This window comes from Equus asinus, chromosome 21 (assembly GCF_041296235.1).
Source record: "Equus asinus isolate D_3611 breed Donkey chromosome 21, EquAss-T2T_v2, whole genome shotgun sequence".
Classification (NCBI taxonomy): Eukaryota; Metazoa; Chordata; class Mammalia; order Perissodactyla; family Equidae; genus Equus; species Equus asinus.
This window is the reverse complement of record NC_091810.1, coordinates 94,195,355-94,214,007: the sequence shown is the minus strand read 5'-3', so window position 1 is coordinate 94,214,007 and position 18,653 is coordinate 94,195,355. Positions and strand designations below refer to the sequence as shown.

At 36.3% G+C, this 18,653-nt stretch overlaps 1 protein-coding gene across 2 annotated transcripts in view; it reads right to left on the bottom strand.

Annotated features, from left to right (window-relative positions):
• RNF13 (ring finger protein 13) overlaps positions 1 to 18,653 on the bottom strand; it is a 157,887-nt gene that overhangs the window by 59,924 nt on the left and 79,310 nt on the right. The window contains exons 5-6 of one of the 2 annotated variants that reach the window (XM_014838564.3): positions 9,221 to 9,308; positions 4,586 to 4,676 (exon numbers count right to left, since the gene is read on the bottom strand). In XM_014838564.3, the coding sequence (XP_014694050.1) occupies positions 4,586 to 4,676; positions 9,221 to 9,308 (179 nt within the window). Of the gene's footprint in view, positions 1 to 4,585; positions 4,677 to 9,210; positions 9,309 to 18,653 lie in introns of both variants that reach the window. The other variant, XM_044755249.2, reaches the window with a different exon arrangement.

Sequence of the window (18,653 nt, the reverse complement as noted above, 5' to 3'; positions counted from 1 at the left end):
TAACAATCAGAGCAGAAATAAATGCCATTGAAACAAAAAAGCCAGTAGAAAGGATCAATGAAACAAAGAGCTGGTTCTTTGAGAAGATAAATAAAATTGACAAACTCCCAGCCAGGCTCACAGAGAAAAAAAGAGAGAAAGCTCAAATAAAATCAGAAACGAAAGAGGAGAAATAACAATAGACTTCACAGAAATACAACAGATTATAAAAGAATACTATGAAAAACTATATGCCAAAAAAAATCAATAACCTAGGGGAAATGGATAAATTCTTAGACTCTTACAATCTCCCAAAGCTAAGTCAAGAAGAAGCAGACAATCTGAACAGACCAATCACAAGGAAAGAGATTGAAACAGTAATCAAAAGCATCCCAAAGAACAGAACACCCCAGGACCAGATAGCTTTCCTGGGGAATTTTACCAAATCTTCAGTGAGAATTTAATACCTATCCTTCTCAAGCTATTCCAAAAAATTAGGGAGGATGGAACACTTCCTAACACCTTCTACGAGGCCAACATCACTCTGATACCAAAGCCTGACAAGGACAGCACGAGAAATGAGAACTACAGGCCAATATCACTGATGAACATAGATGCAAAAATCCTCAACCAAATTTTGGCAACCTGAATTCAGCAATACATCAAAAGGACCATGCATCATGATCAAGTGGGATTCATACCAAGGACACAGGGATGGTTCGACATCTGCAAATCAATCAATATGATACACCACTTCAACAAATTGAGGAATAAAAACCACATGATCATCTCAATAGATACAGAGAAAAGTATTTGACAAGATCCAACAGCGACTTATGATACAAACTCTTACCAAAATGGGGGTAGAAGGAAATTACCGCAACATAATAAAGGCCATATATGACAAACCCACAGCTGACATCATACCCAATGGGTAAAAAGTGAGCACCATCCCCCTGAGAACAGGAACAAGACAAGGATGCCCAGTATCACCACTCTTATTCAACACAGTACTGGAGGTGTGGGCCAGAGCAATTAGGCAAGAGAAAGCAATAAAAGGAATCCAAGTAGGGAGTGAAGAAGTGAAACTCTTGCTGTTTGCAGACGACAGGATCTTATATATAGAAAACCCAAAAAAATCCATCAGAAAACTAATAGAAATAATTAATAACTACAGTAAAGTTGCAGGGTACAGAATAAACTTACAAAAATCACTTGCTTTTCTATACTCCAGTAACGAACTTACAGAAAGAGAACTCAAGAATACAATTCCATTTGCAATTGCAACTAAAAGAATAAAGTATCTAGGAATAAATTTAACCAAAGAGGTGAAGTACTTATACAATGAAAACTATAAGACATTACTGAAAGAAACTGATAATGACTTAAAAAGACGGAAAGAGATTCCTTGCTTATGGATTGGAAGAATAAACATAGTTCAAATGTCTATACTACCCAAAGCAATCTACAGATTCAACGCAATCCCTATCAGAATCCCAATGACATTCTTCACAGAAATAGAGCAAAGAATCCTAAAATTCATATGGGGCAACCAAAGACCCCAAATTGCTAAGGCAATCCTGAGAAAAAAGAACAAAGCTGGAGGTATCACAATCCCTGACTTCAAAATGTACTACAAAGCCATAGTGATCAAAACGGCGTGGTACTGGTACAAAAACAGGTACACAGATCAATGGAACAGAACTGAAAGCCCAGAAATAAAACTGCACATCTACAGACAGCTAATCTTCAACAAAGGTGTCAAGAACATGCAATGCAGAAAAGATAGTCTCTTCAATAAATGGTGTTGGGAAAACCAGACAGCCACATGCAAAAGAATGAAGGTAGACCACTACCTCACGCCATATACAAAAATAAACTCCAAGTGGATCAAAGACTTGAAGATATGTCCTGAAACTATAGAACTGCTGGAACATAGTATTGGGAGTACACTCTTGGACATCGAACTAAAAAGGATCTTTTCAAATTACCATGTCCTCTCAGACAAGGGAAACAAAAGAAGAGAAAATAAACAAGCGGGAACTGATCAGACTCAAGAGCTTCTGCAAGGCAAAAGAAACTAGGATCAAAACAAAGAGACAACCCACCAAATGGGAGAAAGTATTTGCAAATCATATATCTGACAAGGGATTAATCTCCATAATATATAAAGAACTCACACAACTGATCAATAAAAAAACAAACAACACGATCAAAAAGTGGGCAGAGGAGATGAACAGACATTTTTCCAAAGAAGATATACAGACGGCCAATAAACACGTGAAAAGATGTCCAACATCACTAATAATCAGGGAAATACAAATCAAAACTACATTAAGATACCACCTCATGCCTGTTAAAATGGCTATAATCACTAACACTAAAAATAACAAATGTTGGAGAGGTTATGGAGAAAAAGGAACCCTCATACACTGCTGGTGGGAATGCAAACGGGTGCAGCCACTATGGAAAACAGTATGGAGATTCCTCAAAAAAACAAAAATAGAACTAGCATATGACCCAGCTATCCTACTACTGGGTATCTACCCAAACAATTTGAAATCAACAATCCAAAGTAACATATGTATCCCTATGTTCATTGCAGCACTATTCACAAGAGCCAAGACATGGAAGCAACCCAAGTGCCCAGTGACCCATGATTGGATAAAGATGTGGTATATATATACAATGGAATACTATTCAGCCAGAAAAAAAAGACAAATTCATCCCATTTGCAATAACATGGAATGGCCTGGAGGGAATTACGCTAAGCGAAATAAGCCAGTCTGAGAACAACAAACACCAGATGATTTCACTCATATGTGGAATATAAACAAATACATGGACAAAGAAAACAGTTCAGTGGTTACCAGGGGAAGGCGGGTGGGAGGTGGGCACGGGGGTAGAGGGGAGCACTTATGTGGTGACAGTCAAGAAATAATGTACAACTGAAATCTCACATTGATGTAAACTGTTATGAACTCAATAAAAAAAAATAAATAATGTTTGCAATTCATTTGAGAGTCAACCTGAGCTAAAATGACATGATAAATATTCAGACATTCATTGCAGATATATAGAATTTGTTTGATTATGGGATGCTGCCTCAAATGCTATTTGCGACATAACTTTTAAACGTCTGAAAATTTTTCAATCCCATTATACATCTGTCTCTAAGAGTTGGGATAAGGGACTTTGTGGACTTGTATTAACATGGATGGGGCTAAATATAAAGTACATAGAGCATGTTACAAAATACCGTGTATTGTATGGTTCTATTATATGAGCACGTTATCAGTAATAATGTGAACATTCAAATACGGAAAACATTAAAAGCTTTTTTTAAACGGTAGCTGTTGTTAAGAGAACAGCATCAAAGGGGCTTTCACTTAAATGCTTTATATTTCTGAATTTTTCAATATTTTATCAGCACGTATGTACTACTTAAAAAGGTATGATTTTATAATTAAAAACGAAAGGACTCTTTAAAATACATACTAATTCGAATTTTTCTAAGGGAACAATATTGAGGTAAAACCAAGTATTAATTTTCCCTTCTGTTAACTACACAAACATGGGTAACCAATAGCATCTTGCATAACTATTTTTAATACATCCAAAATTATGTCCCTAATTTAATAAAGATGTTCTAAGTATATAATACGTGAACAATATTTTAAACATCAAAACTGAACAGAGAAAATGACAAAAACAGTAAACGGAAAATCTTTCCCTCTTCTTTTTATGCATTTTCAAACTCAAATATTCATGGATTTTTCCCCCCCTAAATAATAATAATTGAATTTCATTGTGCCAGTTTCCTCTTTGGGCAAATGTAGACAATAAGAGATGATAATAACCTCTAGAGGGTTGTTGTGAGAATTAAATGGATAACAAATATTAGTCTTGCTTTCATGAGAGCCTGATACTTGCTAAATACTCAATAAATATTACATAATAAATATTTTATTATTAATATTGTTGTTATTGTTCCTTTTAGTCAAAAACCTGTCCCTGCCCACGATTACTTGGGGCTGTTTCACGGAAGAAGCTCTCAAATGTCAGCTGTGCTGTTTTCAGTGTGAGATGAGACAGCAGTGCCTTAAGTTAGTTTCAGTCTGTATGTCACCTTGGGAATGAGATTTCTAGGGGAAATTCCATATGGAAGTTTTTATTGCAAATAAAATTTTTAAACTTGAAAACAAATTTTTTATCGTTGTAAACGCCACTTAACACACTGTTTTGGATTCTGTGTCTATAAAATAACAAATTTCTTTTTAATAAAATACAAGTATGGCTTAAAGTGTCACAGGAATGTAAATCACATTGTCTGTAAATACTAATGGTTTGATTAAACTATAAAAATGAAAGTTTTATCTTTTTAGCAACATAGGTGTCAACCTCTCTAGCATGAATATATTTTCAATATGTAATCATACACAGAGGAAATAGTAAAGTCTTAAAATCATGACTTAAGAAGAAATAATTTAGCACAGTAGAGTTCATTCTAAAACATGACCTTGATTATAACTAGTATTATATAATTCTACCCTAATATAAAGAAGAATTTTAAGCTACATGATTATTTTTTATATCCATTACTTACCCTTTTTCATATGTGAATTCATCTTTCAGGGAATTAGCTGATGATTCGCCAATAAAGACAGATGGAATGTCAATTTTCTTTAGCACATCAACTGTATAAAACAATAATGAAATTATTCTCAAAAGCCCATACTTAATGTACAATCAACTTAACTTTCTTCCTAATAGCAGCAAACGCAGGTAGAAACGATTAGAATCAACTCGAATTGTCTAAGGACTGATTTTCCCACTTGGAGATTTACACCATCATCAAAGTGGTTCAGAAGCATTATTACATTTAGAATAACAAAAGCTGTTTGCATATAAATATTACCGTATTATCTCAATAATCGTATGAGATTAAGATGTAATTATTTTTAATATTTCCATTTGATTTTTTCCTCTGTGGACATAATTAACTATTAAAAAAGGAAGAAGAGGAAGAAATTTTAAGTTTTCTTTGTACACATAACTTAATTCCTAAGTGAAAAAGCTTTTTTTTACATACCCATTCCCAGGAGAAGTGTAAGCCAAAGAATGTAAGAAAAGACCACTTTACAACAGTCTGAAAAATAACACCACACATCTACGGCTGTGCAGAGTGAAGAGCTGACAGGAGTTGAGAAAGGGCTTAGGAGAGGAAAGCTGGGTAAATTTCTACTTCCTCCTAAGCCTGGAGTTCGTGGTAAAGCTTTGTGTTTTAATTGGTATCTTAAAAAATTTGACTCTCATACCTATATTACAAAACCAAACTCAAATGCCAACAAAAAAGAACTTTGTAAAAATTACTCATTTCTCAGAAAGAGAAATAAAAACAACCCTCTTAATGTCACTAGAGAAACACCCAGTATGCGTTATCTTCCAGCTTTGGCATTTGCTGTTCCCTTTCCTTGGAACACTCCTCCTCCAGAAACCTACGTGGCTCAGCCTCTCACTTTACACCGAAGCCAAATGTCGAAATCTCACGGAGCCCTCTCTGACCGCCCCATCTAAAATAGCCACCCTCCTCTCATCCCTATTACCCCTTTAGCTGAACATGTTTCTCTTCATAGCACTTATCACTACTTGACATTTGCATACCTCTTTGATTATGGGTTCATTTCCTCTCCCACTCTAGAATGCAATAATAATACCAGCAGCAATAACAATAATATCTAAATAACCATTAAATGATTACTAAGAACCAGCAGTCTTCTAGCTGCTGTATATGTCTTAATTCATTCAATCCTCACAACAACCCAATGAGTACTACTATTATCATCCCCATTTTGCAGATCAGAAAAGTGAGGCACAGAGATGGTGGGTACCATACCCAAGGTTACACAGCTGGTAAGTGGTAGAACTGGGATTCAAACCCTGGCAGGCAGTATCCAGAAACCACACTCTCAACTACTGCCTTCTGCTACCTCAATGAAAGGCAGGAGAGCAGAGCCTTAAACTCAGTCATTCCCTGCTCTAGGCATGGTGCCTCAAACAGTGCTTGATGCACAGGAGGCTGTCAAAAAATATTTGTTGAAGGAAAAAAGAAGAAACAAACCTAGTTATATGGATAACTTGCCCCGGTTATACAGGTAGGAACTTGCACAGCTTAGACTCAAACTTAAGGCTCTGATTCCTAATCTAGGCTCTTCCCACTCCGCCGTGGCATGGGTTTTCTCACGCATCTGCTCTCATGTTCTTCACAACCACATCAGGTCCAGTAAAAACTGAAGTTATTCACACTTTTACAGATGAAAATAAAGGCTCAGAAAGTTAGGTAACTTTCCCAAGGGCACAGGTTAGGTTCGTATACTAACCAGCCTGGAATAAACCCACATTTCCTGGGTCTGAAGTTGTGTTTTCCCCATCACATTCTGCTGCCTCCCGAAGATGACACATTATCGGCTCACTGACTTAACACCTCCCATGTCCTAGCTGAAATAAAGACACACACATTGCTCATGTAAAATGTCGGCAGCAAGGGCCTTTTAAAACTTCCGCTTGCTCCCAGATTTCAGAACCTCTGCTCTTAGGAGCACGTGTGCAGCACTTCTTGTGGCTGTGGACTAAGCTAAAAAGGCGGAGATATAAGCCTCTTTTAATCAATCCACGCTTTCTTTTTCTGTACCAAGTAACGGCAAAGATGAAAATGGTAAAGATCTTTACAACCTGTGTCTTTGGATATACGAAATGTTCACACACACACACACGCAAAGACAGAGTAAAATATCACAGGCAGTAATACAAGCAACACAGTCAAGAACTAAAATTCTGAGCACTCTTCAACATATGATAACTCAATTGGAACATTTCCATGGCAACAGCAGGATTATATGGTTATGTGCTACTTTGACTATTTAGCACATTTTCCTTAGGAACTGACATGAGTAACACAAAAAGGTTTTATGGTTTTACAAAGGTTTTATAAAGACAAAACAGGTGCTAAAGGGAACGTACAATTCCAGCTTGCAAAATTTTTAGTGGAAACATGTCACAAGAGTAAACAGTTTACAAATACTAATCAATTTGTTCAACCCAAAACCCTCGAGCAGGTCTTGAGGGTTGCTAAACTCTGGGCTCAGGCCTTCAACAAAATGCAAAGAGTAAGTACCTTGCTCAAAGTTAACCAGCTAATACAAGTGGGAGTTTGGATATGGACTCAGGCCTGTCTATTTCTAGACTGTCTATGCTTTCCATTTTGCCAATAATGAATATAGGTCACAAAAGTCACTGACCTGGAAGGTATCACGTGGGATGATATTTTTTTTAAGGGACATAGTTAAAGGAGAAGAAAAATGTCAACTTTGAAATACCAACAATACTAGTTTATTTGGTAAGTAAAATCCCTTCATCAATTCCTCTAATTCCCAAGCAGCAGTTGTCAAACTTTCTGTGAAATGCTAGAACCTCTTAAGGATACTTTATGCATTCTACAAGTATGATGATTTAATCAGCTAGAAGATTAAAATCATTTAAAATATAAAGAAATTAACTAAGGAACTTATTACTAAGTTGTAATTTTTATACATTGTAATTTTTCCTCAGATTATATCACAAGAAGGAAAAGAGTTCTACTCAACAACAACAAAAAACACTGTATTACGCAATAAAAAGATTTTTTTGGTCAAGGAATCCAAACTACTTCCTATTGAGAATGTAGTTATTTAAAGTCCTAAATACATCCTAATGTAGTATATCAGTCCATAGCTTGATGTCTGCTCTTTGTTCCAAGTTCTTTCTTGCATATATGAGTCAATGGAACCTAGTAGCAAGACGTATTATGGTTACGTATGTACTCAAAAAAAAAGGAACAAAAATAAAATACTTAATCATGGATGCTGGCACTGTATTTTAAGTTCTGGACCCAACTTTTAATGTGTGTGTGCAGAATCTCCCCCATACCATCAAACAACTCAATTCCCCTCAGTTCTGACACTATCTACCCAGAGACGGCATCAGATTCCACAGGTTAAGGGTTTAGTCTCACAAGACTGCCGCCTCACACTTCAGACACCAGTTGCAACTCCAGGTTGTCACCTGTGCTTCTGACCAACAGGCTATAGATTGGGGGTTCCAACAACCCCCCTCCCTTTTGAGTTCAATTAATTTGCTAGAGTGGCTCCAGAACTCAGAGAAACATTTTACTTACAAGATCACTGGTTATCATGAAAGGATGTAACTCAGGAACAGCCAGATGGAAGAGATGTACAGGAGGGCAAGGGATGTGGAAAGGGTGTAGAGCTTCCACACTCGCTGCAGGGTGCAATTCTACCAGCACCTCCACGTGTCCACCAACCAGGAAGCTCTCTGAACTCCTTCCTTTTGGGTTTTTATAGAGGCTTCATTACAAAAGCAGGACTGATTAAACCCTTGGCCACCAGTGGTGACTGATTAAACTTCCAGTCCTTCCCCTACCCGGGAGGTCAGGGGTATAGGACTGAAAATTCTAACTCTCTAATCACATGATTGATTCTCCTGGCAAGTGGCCCCCCCATCCTTACTTGGGATCTAAAAGTCCCTTCATTAACGTAACAAAAGACACTTTTTAGCATTCTCACTAAATTAAGTGAACGCATACGGATTAAAAATCACTGTCTGATTAAAGCCAGTTATTTCATTAAAATTGGTTCATTTTCCCTATAAGCTAATATTTAGCAGAGAGTAAGGAAAGATATTCCCATTTTGAATGAAAAACAACAGGCATGCCAATGTATGTTAAGGGGCTAATAACCAAAAGGAGTAAAAAAGCACAAGAATGCAGCTTTGAAATTTCACAAGAATATAGTGGCTACTTAGTATATCCGCATATCCTAAAATTTACTGTCGTGAATCTCTAAATAAATCACAAAAATTCTTCAATGGCATCCTTTACTCAGCATGTTTATCTCTATTTAAAGCTTTGGTTTCCCTTTGGTTTTTACTAAAATATTAACACATCTTCTAAAAGGGGACACGTAGGTGAAACAAACAAACAAAAACCTCACTGTTCCAAAAAGAACAAGTCAATGCAACTCCTATTGTGAATAAAATTGTCCAGAGAGGGTTAAGAATTGGGAATTATCTTTCTGATAGAGAAGAAATTTTGCTTTTTAGAAAATGAGAGAAGAGAAATCCTGTTAAGTTTTAGTTTCAAAAGGTCTGTCAAACAGGAGAGAAGAAAAGTGATACCTGTACTTACTGTCGTTGGATCCCATGCTAATGAGGTCGTCAGAATCCACATTGTGCACTATGGCTGCTTTGTACCCTGCTCTCTGCGCGTTTAAAACCTGCAAGTCAGAAAACAGTCAAGATTTGAGGAAGAAAGTGCTTTGTCACAAAGTCCCTCAACTTTAACAAACATAAATCAAGTCTACACCATATATCTAAGGACGAGATTATGTATATATATAAGAATAGATCTCAAGTGTGTTCTTGAAACATAATGGATGTTTTACAAGTGATTATCAAGGACTTCTTTAGATATCTTCTCGATTTCATTCATGGCATTAAGTGAAACAAGAAGCAAATAAAGGATAGGGAACCAACCTAAAATATTAAAAGGCCCAAAAGCATTAGACCTGTCTGGTTCTAAAGACGTAGAGACTTGCTGTGATTGGGCTCAAGAGTCATCAATCTACCTCGACTACTTATTAGTGGGATAAACTCGGGCAAATTATTTCTCTTCCTTAATCCTCAGTTTCTCCAACTTTAAAATGAGAATGACACAGTATTTTTCTCATATGTAAAAAATATTTTTTAATACTTAATACCATGCCTAACACAAAGAAATGAGTCAAATAAAAGCTATTCTTATTATTAGCTTCATCATCAAACATGTTCTTTAAAATTCCTTTCTGAAGCTTTGAAAGAATTAAAAATACTTCCAGCCTGAGTTTCTTACTTTGGTTCCATCTAGCTATTTAATCTTTGCTAAAGCTAGTCTCCAAAATAGTAACCTTCGCACCATACGAATATGGCTAAACGTGTGGCAGAATTTTCTTACACGAAAGATCTGAAAAGTACCCAAACATGTTAACACACCTCACTCTAAAAATGCCAATCTGGGGGGGCCGGCCCAGTGGCCTAGTGGTTAAATTCAGCACACTCCGCTTTGGCAGCCCAGGTTAGGTTCCCGGGCCATGGATCTACACCACTCATCAGTGGCCACACTACAGTGGCAACCCACTTATAAAATAGAGGAAGACGCAACAGACGTTAGCTCAGGGTGAATCTACCTCAGCAAAAAAACCAAAAAACAAAAAACCCAATCTGTTTTAAATAAAAATAAACCCAGAAATAAGCTACAAATGAAGGATCAGATCATTATTTACATATTATATATTGGTTAAACCAAAATGAAAATAGGGTAAGAAAATATATCTATAATATTGTTTTGAATACTTGAAATACTTTAGAATACTTTCAAAACTATGTATATATATAGTTTATATATATATATATATAGTTTTGAATACTTAATATGGTAAGAAACTCTTGAAATATATCACCTTATGACCATCACACAGTGATAAGTCTCTCAAAGTGTTTCTTTATACTTATACTTCTAAAAAACAGGAAAATTAATCTCAAAAGAATTTTTAGAAGGTCTGACATTATTTCTGTTTTAGTTATCAGCATTATAATGATTCAAAACTCTACTGTAATTTAATGAAAATAAAATCTGAGTCAAGTTCCAAAGGATAAAGGAAAGCCCAAAGAGTCGAGGTCCCAAGAGGGAAAGGAAGGCTCGGGTATTCGACAGACTCTGATTTGAAGGCCAGGTAAGAGAAATGAGGTTCACATATTCAACCCCGGTCAGGCCAGTCTGCTTCGCACAGAGTAAAATTCTCTTCTACAGTACCCTTCACTTCTCTAAAACCACCCCACAATGCAAGCTGGGTTTCCAAAAGAGATGAGAATGTAGATTAGTTAGAATAATTTTATCCTATCACTGAAAAAAACTGAATTTGTAGGAGATAAGAGTGCCTCAAGGAATTAATATTTTGTTCATCTTTCCAGTTTCTATAGCATCTATGGAATAGCCTGACACAGAATAGGCACTCATCAAATATTACTTGAGTGAACAGATGTATAAAATATGTGCTTAAATTAATAATTCATGTTATAACGTTATAAAGATGAGAGAGAAAATTAGGCAGAAACTTATTTTAAAACTGATTAAAATAGCATAAATAGTTCACTGAAATAGGACCTAATGCTCTAATGTTAGGAATAATGGCAAGAAAATCAACCGGCCAACAAAACTCTTACTAGGAATCTTTTGCAGTCATGCAAGGAAAGGTCAAGAAATAAGTTTACCATTTTGTGTCTACGTGTGCATGTTTTATTTTTAGGTGGATTTTGTTATCCAACTAAAATTGAGAAAATGCCAGCTCCCATAGTCTCTTCCCCATAGATATTACCACTTTCCAAGGGGAGAAAAAAACCTTTCAAGAAGGATATTATAGTTTCTAAGCCCTATTTCTTATTTATTACTTATATATTAATCTATCATTTATTCATTTTATTACCATAGCAGTACAGACTTCACTTAGCGTTTATTTAAACAGAAGTATACTTGCTTGGGGTTGTTATTCGTTTATTTGATGCTTTAATGATCATTTTAACTGCTCCCAAAAGGCTAACCAAGTAACCGAGGAGAAATGTTTCTTTCACATCCAAAAAACGACTGTTTCCAGAGATACAATTTAAGAAATATAAATTCTCTATCAAAAGCTGTTCTCTGCTAATATAAAACAAGTTGCACCTTTCTTTTTTAAGCCAACTAATGTACATGCGCCATTGAAATTATATGATTTAACTTGTTTCCCTGCAAAATATATATTTGTGAGCAAAGATACAACATGTTAGGGCACAGAGAAGGTTGGTCTCAGGAACCATGATAAAGAGTAAAAAACGCAGTTCAGTTCAATAAGTATTTACTGAGTTTACATAATGAGTGAGGTACTGTGTGTTGTGCACTGAGCAGACTCAAAAGTAATCAGAAACAATCACTGTCCTCAAGGAGACCTCAGTACTCAGGGACATCCCCACAGATCAGCTGCTTTCCTGCCTCCCTATTTTGCTCATGCTAACATCTCTGCCCGGACCAGGTTTTGTCTTCTCAATGCCTATCAGGCCTTCAAATTCCATTATCTCCACGAAGCCGGCCCCGTTCCACATGCTGTCCCCAAACACCCACCTCACTGCTTCCTGCTAGAGTATTTCTATCAGTATTTTCACATTTTTCTTAAAGATCTTATATAGTGCTTACATTATACTTATGCATACATGTACCAATTCCATTTTCAAAACAAGCCCTTATGGAGTCCTTAAGTCTCCTGCAGTTATCTACGAGTGAACTTTTCTGGTAAGAAGGGGACAAAGCAATTACCAATTTTACAAGAGGCTTTCTGACCCCTAAATTGTTAAGAACCACCAATATAAATGAATAGATTTACAACAATCTGCTATGTGTGTAACTACATCTAGCCATGAGATTCCTACACCAGCACCGAGCAACTGAGGAGAAATGATTCTTTCACACATCCAAAATGCAATTGTTTCCATAAATACAATACAAAGTTGTATCAATATCAAAAGCTGCTCTCTGCTAACAAAATGATAAAATTCCTAAAATAGAAGACTTAGAAAACCACTAAAATAGGAAGGAATTCTGTGAGCACAAGTGTGAATTCCAAAAAATAGAAACATGTTTTAAAAAACTTAACAAGAAGGCTTGGCCAAGGTTTTTGTTGTTGTTTTTATTGATTTCTAAAATAAAGCAATGAGATTAAATCAAGAAACACTATAACATATGGACCAACAGGCTTATGAACACAAACAAGGAAAATATATTGTGTTTATAAACTATAAAACTCATGTGTCAGTCAAATTAAATTACATTTTTAACTAGGCAGCAGCTGGTATTTTTAGGAACACATAAGGCAGAAATACAACCTAAATCATTTAGTAAGCATGTGCAAGGTTTCACATTCATAAAACGCAACCTCAAACACAAGGAGTCAGATGGCAGCAGAGAACTCAAAGATTCATGAAGGAAAAGCACGCACAGTGAACAAACCTAAACTCCAAAACAGACATCAAAACTAAAAACTGTATGAAAAAGCCTTCTGAATTATATTGCCAATCTGCCTCTTTATGGAGACTGATCTGAGCTATGAGTTCAAATTGTGGCAAATGCACTAAATATTTTACATCTAATCAACAAATTAACTGCAACTGAATTATGAGGACCAGGTGGCACCTAACCAAGAGTTTTAAAGAAACATGGGACTGCTGGGTTGTTATTATAAACAGCTAGTAAGTCAGAAGATAGCAGATTGCTAACAGAAGAGCCTTCAACAAGACAGGTTCTAAAAGGAACCATGGAAATGACACAATAGTTTATCTTATTTCCAGACTGGACAAATTGGTAGGTAATGCTGACACTAATAAAACAGGCCTTGTAAGAAGAAAGAACTGATTGTGCTGTAAGGATGATCATGAGCAGAGATCTTTTAAGGGACGTGTAGGCATGAGGAGATGGGGAAACTGTTGATAGAATATATATAACAAGGGTCCAGACCACAGGCTGTATGACCTCTCCGAGCTGATGCTTTACATATCTTATCCTTAATACCTAACACAACTCCACAATGTAGATATGCTTTCCTATATTTTAGAAATTAGAAATAAGAAAAGGTGGATAAACAAAATTGCCCTAAGATCACACTTAGGCAGAACTGAGATTTGAACACAAATTTATCTGATTAGATAGAGAAGCATGGGGTTTCCCAATGAATCAGGATGAGAACCAGGATTACTAACCTTATTTAACATTTTACAAATGTCTATGGAAAGGAACTGAACCAAGAAAGCATCAAGACTCAGACAACATTAATCTTAAAATCTTGTGGTCAAAATAAAACCTATACACTAAACAGAGTATAAGCCAACAAGAAAAGTGCTAAAACATTGTGGTAGAGTTTACAGAAATTTAGAGGGGAAAAACCTGTGGGCTGAAATAGGCATGGCTGATTTTATGGGACCTGAATTACACCTAAATAAAAAGGAAATGTGGGTTAACAGTGGAAAGAGTTTGGGAAAATTTCTCATATGAAAGGAAGAGAGAAATAACAAGACAAAAAAGCAAGGCATATTAAGAACAAAACAAAAAACAGCAAGAGTGACCTCACTAAGTAAAGAAGAGCATTACTCAAAGGAAGAACAGCAGAGGAGTTAAAAGTATAGACTCTTGGAACAAGATTACCTGGATTCAAATTCTGACTCTGTCACACACAAGCTGTATAAACTTGGGCAGGTAACTTAACTTCTGTAGAATGGCCTGATGATGTACCCAACTTACAGAGTCATCCTGAGGGCTAAATGATCTCATATAGGTAAAGCACCTAAAACAGTGCTGAGATATCGCCTGGCACATATCAAATAAGTGCTTTGTCACTGCTGTTGAAGGGTCAGAAGCGAGGCGAGACAGGACAAAAAGGGACAGATTGTGCAGTACCCTGAAGGCCATTCAGAGAGCAGACCTGGGGTCTCCTCTGTCAAGGGTTCACCGCAGACACTTGAAGGGTTGACATGACTAAAGCAATGTTCTAGAGCAATCTGGTAATGCTTAGATTGATACGGAGAGGAGACACTGAAAATTTAGAAGCTGTTACGACAAGGCAAGATGATGGCAACGATGTGAAAGAACACTGTCTTTTTCATTCTTCAAAACCAATTTTTGAACCTAGGAAATTTGGAGAATGCATTTACCCCAAAATGGGAGAGCTGAGAAACAGAGCTTGTTTTCATAAAGAAGAAGGGAATGGCTCTGAGAGGTAGCAAGGTTTCTACACATAGATTTTCTAGGTAAGTAGAATACAACAGATCAGGACTTGAGATAAAAATTTAGAGATTTTCAGCAAATTAGTTCATTTATTCATTCAACAAATATTTGGAATAAATCTAGCCACCTGGTTGTTATAAAACATAATTAAACTTCCAATAAACATTAGCCTTTTACATTTCCTATACTCTTCAACCCCCTTTAACATCTGTACATGAACTGAATTAAGTGTACTTGGTTTCTCCCCTGGGAGGAGACACGACAAATAAGCAGATCTGTGCATATTTCTAGGCTATACACCTGCAAGAATGGTAAAAATGCAACAGAGGTGACTTTCCTTGATGGAAAAGAACCTTGAAAGGAACTCAGTTAGACAGAAGTCTGGATGCTCATGTAAAATGAGACACACCTGGAACAAGAGCATTTTTATGTAAAATACATTTCAAGTTCTAAAGTCTTTATCTGAATTATAGTGTTGTTTTTCCCTCACGTGGAGAATAATTTGTAATGCTTGAACAAGAGTGAAAAGGCAAGCTCAAAACCAGGATTACTTCAGACAGACAGGTAGGCGATGTCCCGTGAAAACATGCAGGCATCTCCTGCCATTGCCTGGTGTATCTGAGAACATCCGTCTTCAGGTGATGGGCAAAAGATGCTGGATTCAGAATACCAGCCATTTTAAATACATTCTCTTCTAATTTTAATGGTAATATGACCTTAAGTTTAGTTCATTATTTCAACATTTTTATTAAAAGTTGTTAAAAGATCATTTATTTTCATTGGGAAGCTGAAAGAGAATATACTGAAATATGTCAGATTGTGAGTAATTCATGCAGAATAAAAATATATGTGATTTAGAGGACAATTTCAGTGACACTATAATTTTATTTACTAAAACAAAGAAATAAGAATAGAAGTAGAAAGAATGTAACAAATATTAGGGAAATTCAACTATCCTGGATTAAGTATAACACATCTAACTTGAAGTGTATTTTGAGTGCTTAACCACTAGGAAGACAATGACTAAATTTTCCTAAACTCCCATTTAATTACATGACACCTTCGGTGACTTGAAAGCATCTTTATTTGCTTTTTGTTCTCAACCTACTTTCCTCCCAAGGAATGAACTTAGGTTCACATTTTGAATTGATAATTTAAAGTATTTCCTAGTAGTAGTGTTATTTACAAAAAATCAACAGCTAACATCGTATTTTCTGGTAAAACACTGAATGCTTTCTCCTGACTAACAGGAACAAGATGAAGATGTTCACTCTCACCACTTCTATTCAGCATTGCACTGAAGGTCTTGTCCGGTAACATAAGGCAGAAAGCAGGGGGCTTGCGGGTAAGGAAGAGAAAGAGAGGGAAAGAGAAGACGAAAGAGTGAACACAGATTACAAAGGAAGAAGTAAGATGCTCTCAATTTGCAAGCTGACACAGTCACCTACTTAGATGAGTCTACAAAAGGCTATGAGAGGCCCGCCCGCAGCGTAGTGGTTAAGTCTAGTGCGCTCGGTGCAGATCCCAGGCCCAGACCTACCCCACCTGTCAAGCCACGCTGTGGTGGCAACCCACATACAAAATAGAGAAAAGTGGAACAGTCATTAGCTCAGAGCTAATCTTCCTCAAGCAAAAAAAAAAAAAAAGAGAGAGAGAGAGAGGAAGAAGGACAACAGATGCTAGCTCAGAGTGAATCTTCCTCACCAAAAAAAAAGAAGTTACAAGAAGAAATAATTGAGTTTAGAATTCTACATCCAGCTAAACTCTCCTTCAAAAATGACAGTGAAATTAAGACACTTCCAGATAAACAAAAACTGAAATAATCTGTCAGTAGCCTTATAAGAAATATTAAAAAGAGCCCTTCAGGCTGAAATGAATGATGACTAACTTGAATCTACACAAAATAAACAGCAGCAGTAAATATAACTACATAGGTATTATGAAAGCAGTATAAAGATATTTTTATTTCTAACTTTTTTCTTTTCCTATTTGTTTTAAAAGACTGCTGCATAAAAAATAATTATGTGTTGATGGGTTTATAACATATAAAGATGCAATTTGTATGAAAATAATAGTATGATACTACAATAGAGGAGGTAGAAATTAAGGTATACTGGAGCAAAGATTTTAGGTACTATTTAAATTGAGTTAGTATTAATCTGAACTACACTGTTTTAAGATGTTAATTGCAATACCCAGGGCAACCACTATGAAAATAAATTAAAAATATATAGTAGAAAAAACAACAAGGAAATTAAACAGGTCTGCTAAATAATACCTATTTAACACAAAAGGCAGCAGGAATTGAGGAAAAGAGGACTAAAAAAGACATACGATAAATAGAAAACAAATTACAAAGTGGCAGATGTAAATCCTACCTTATAAGTAATTACATTAAACATAAACAGATTGAACGTCCCAATCAAAAGCCAGACATTGGCAGAACGGATTAAAAAACACGATCCATCTATGTATTAGCTATAAGAGACTCTCTTACTACAAATCAAAGACACAAGCAGGTTGAAAAGAAAAAGAAAAAGATACACAATGCAAACAGTACAAAACTAGACTTTAAGATAATAATTGTTACCAAGACAAAGAAAGACATTTTATAATGTTTTCCATCAGGAAGATAGAGGTACTTATAGTACATATTTGCACCTAATTACAGAGTTCCAAAACACATGAACCAAAAATTGAGAGAACTGAAGAGAGAACTACACAATTCAACAACAGCTGGAGACTTCAATGCCTCACTCTCTCTAATGATGAGAACTAGAGAGAAGATCAACAAGGAAATAAAAGATTTGAACAACACTATAAACCAACTAGACCTAACAGATATCTATAGAACATTCCACCCAACAGTCAACATTCTTCTCAAGTGCACATTCTCCAGCAGAGACCACATGTTAGGCCATAAAACCACCCTCAATAAGTTTAAAAGTACTGAAATCATATCAAGTATGTTCTCCAACCACAATGGAATCAAACTGGAAATCAATACTAGAAGGAAATTTTGGAAATTCAGAAATCTGTCAAAATTTAAAAACAAATCCTGAATAGCCAGCCAATGGGTCAAAAAAAGCAATCACAAGGAAAATTATAAATACTTTGAGATGAATGAAAACAAAATATATAAAAAATATGGAACGTGGAGGGGCCAGCCCAGTGGTGCAGCAGTTAAGTTCACACGTCCCGCTTCAGCAGCCCAGGGCTCGCCGGTTCAGATCCCGGGTGTGGACACAGCACTGCTTGGCAAGCCATGCTGTGGTAGGCATCCCACATAGAAAGTAGAGAAAGATGGGCATGGATGTTAGCTCAGGGCCAGTCTTCCTCAGCAAAAAGAGGAGGATTGGCAGCAGATGTTAGCTCAGGGCTAATCTTCCTCAAAAAATAAAAAAATATATATATGGAATGTGGGGCTGGCCCAGTGGCATAATGGTTAGGTTCAGCATACTTCAGTTCAGAGACCCAGGTTCATGGGTTCAGATCCCAGGCATGGACCTACACCACTCATCAGTCATGCTGTGGCAGTGACCAACATACAAAATAAAGGAAGACTGGCACAGATGTTAGCTCAGGGCTAATCTTTCTCAAGAAAAAAAAAGAGGAAGATTGGCAACAGATGTCAGCTCAGGGCAAATCTTCCTCAACCCAAAAAAAAAAAAACTATGGAATGCAGCTAACACCATGCATTTGACAAAATCAATGAAAACATGAATGCGTAAAGATACATGCACCCCTATGTTCACTGCAGCATTATTCACAATAGCAAAGA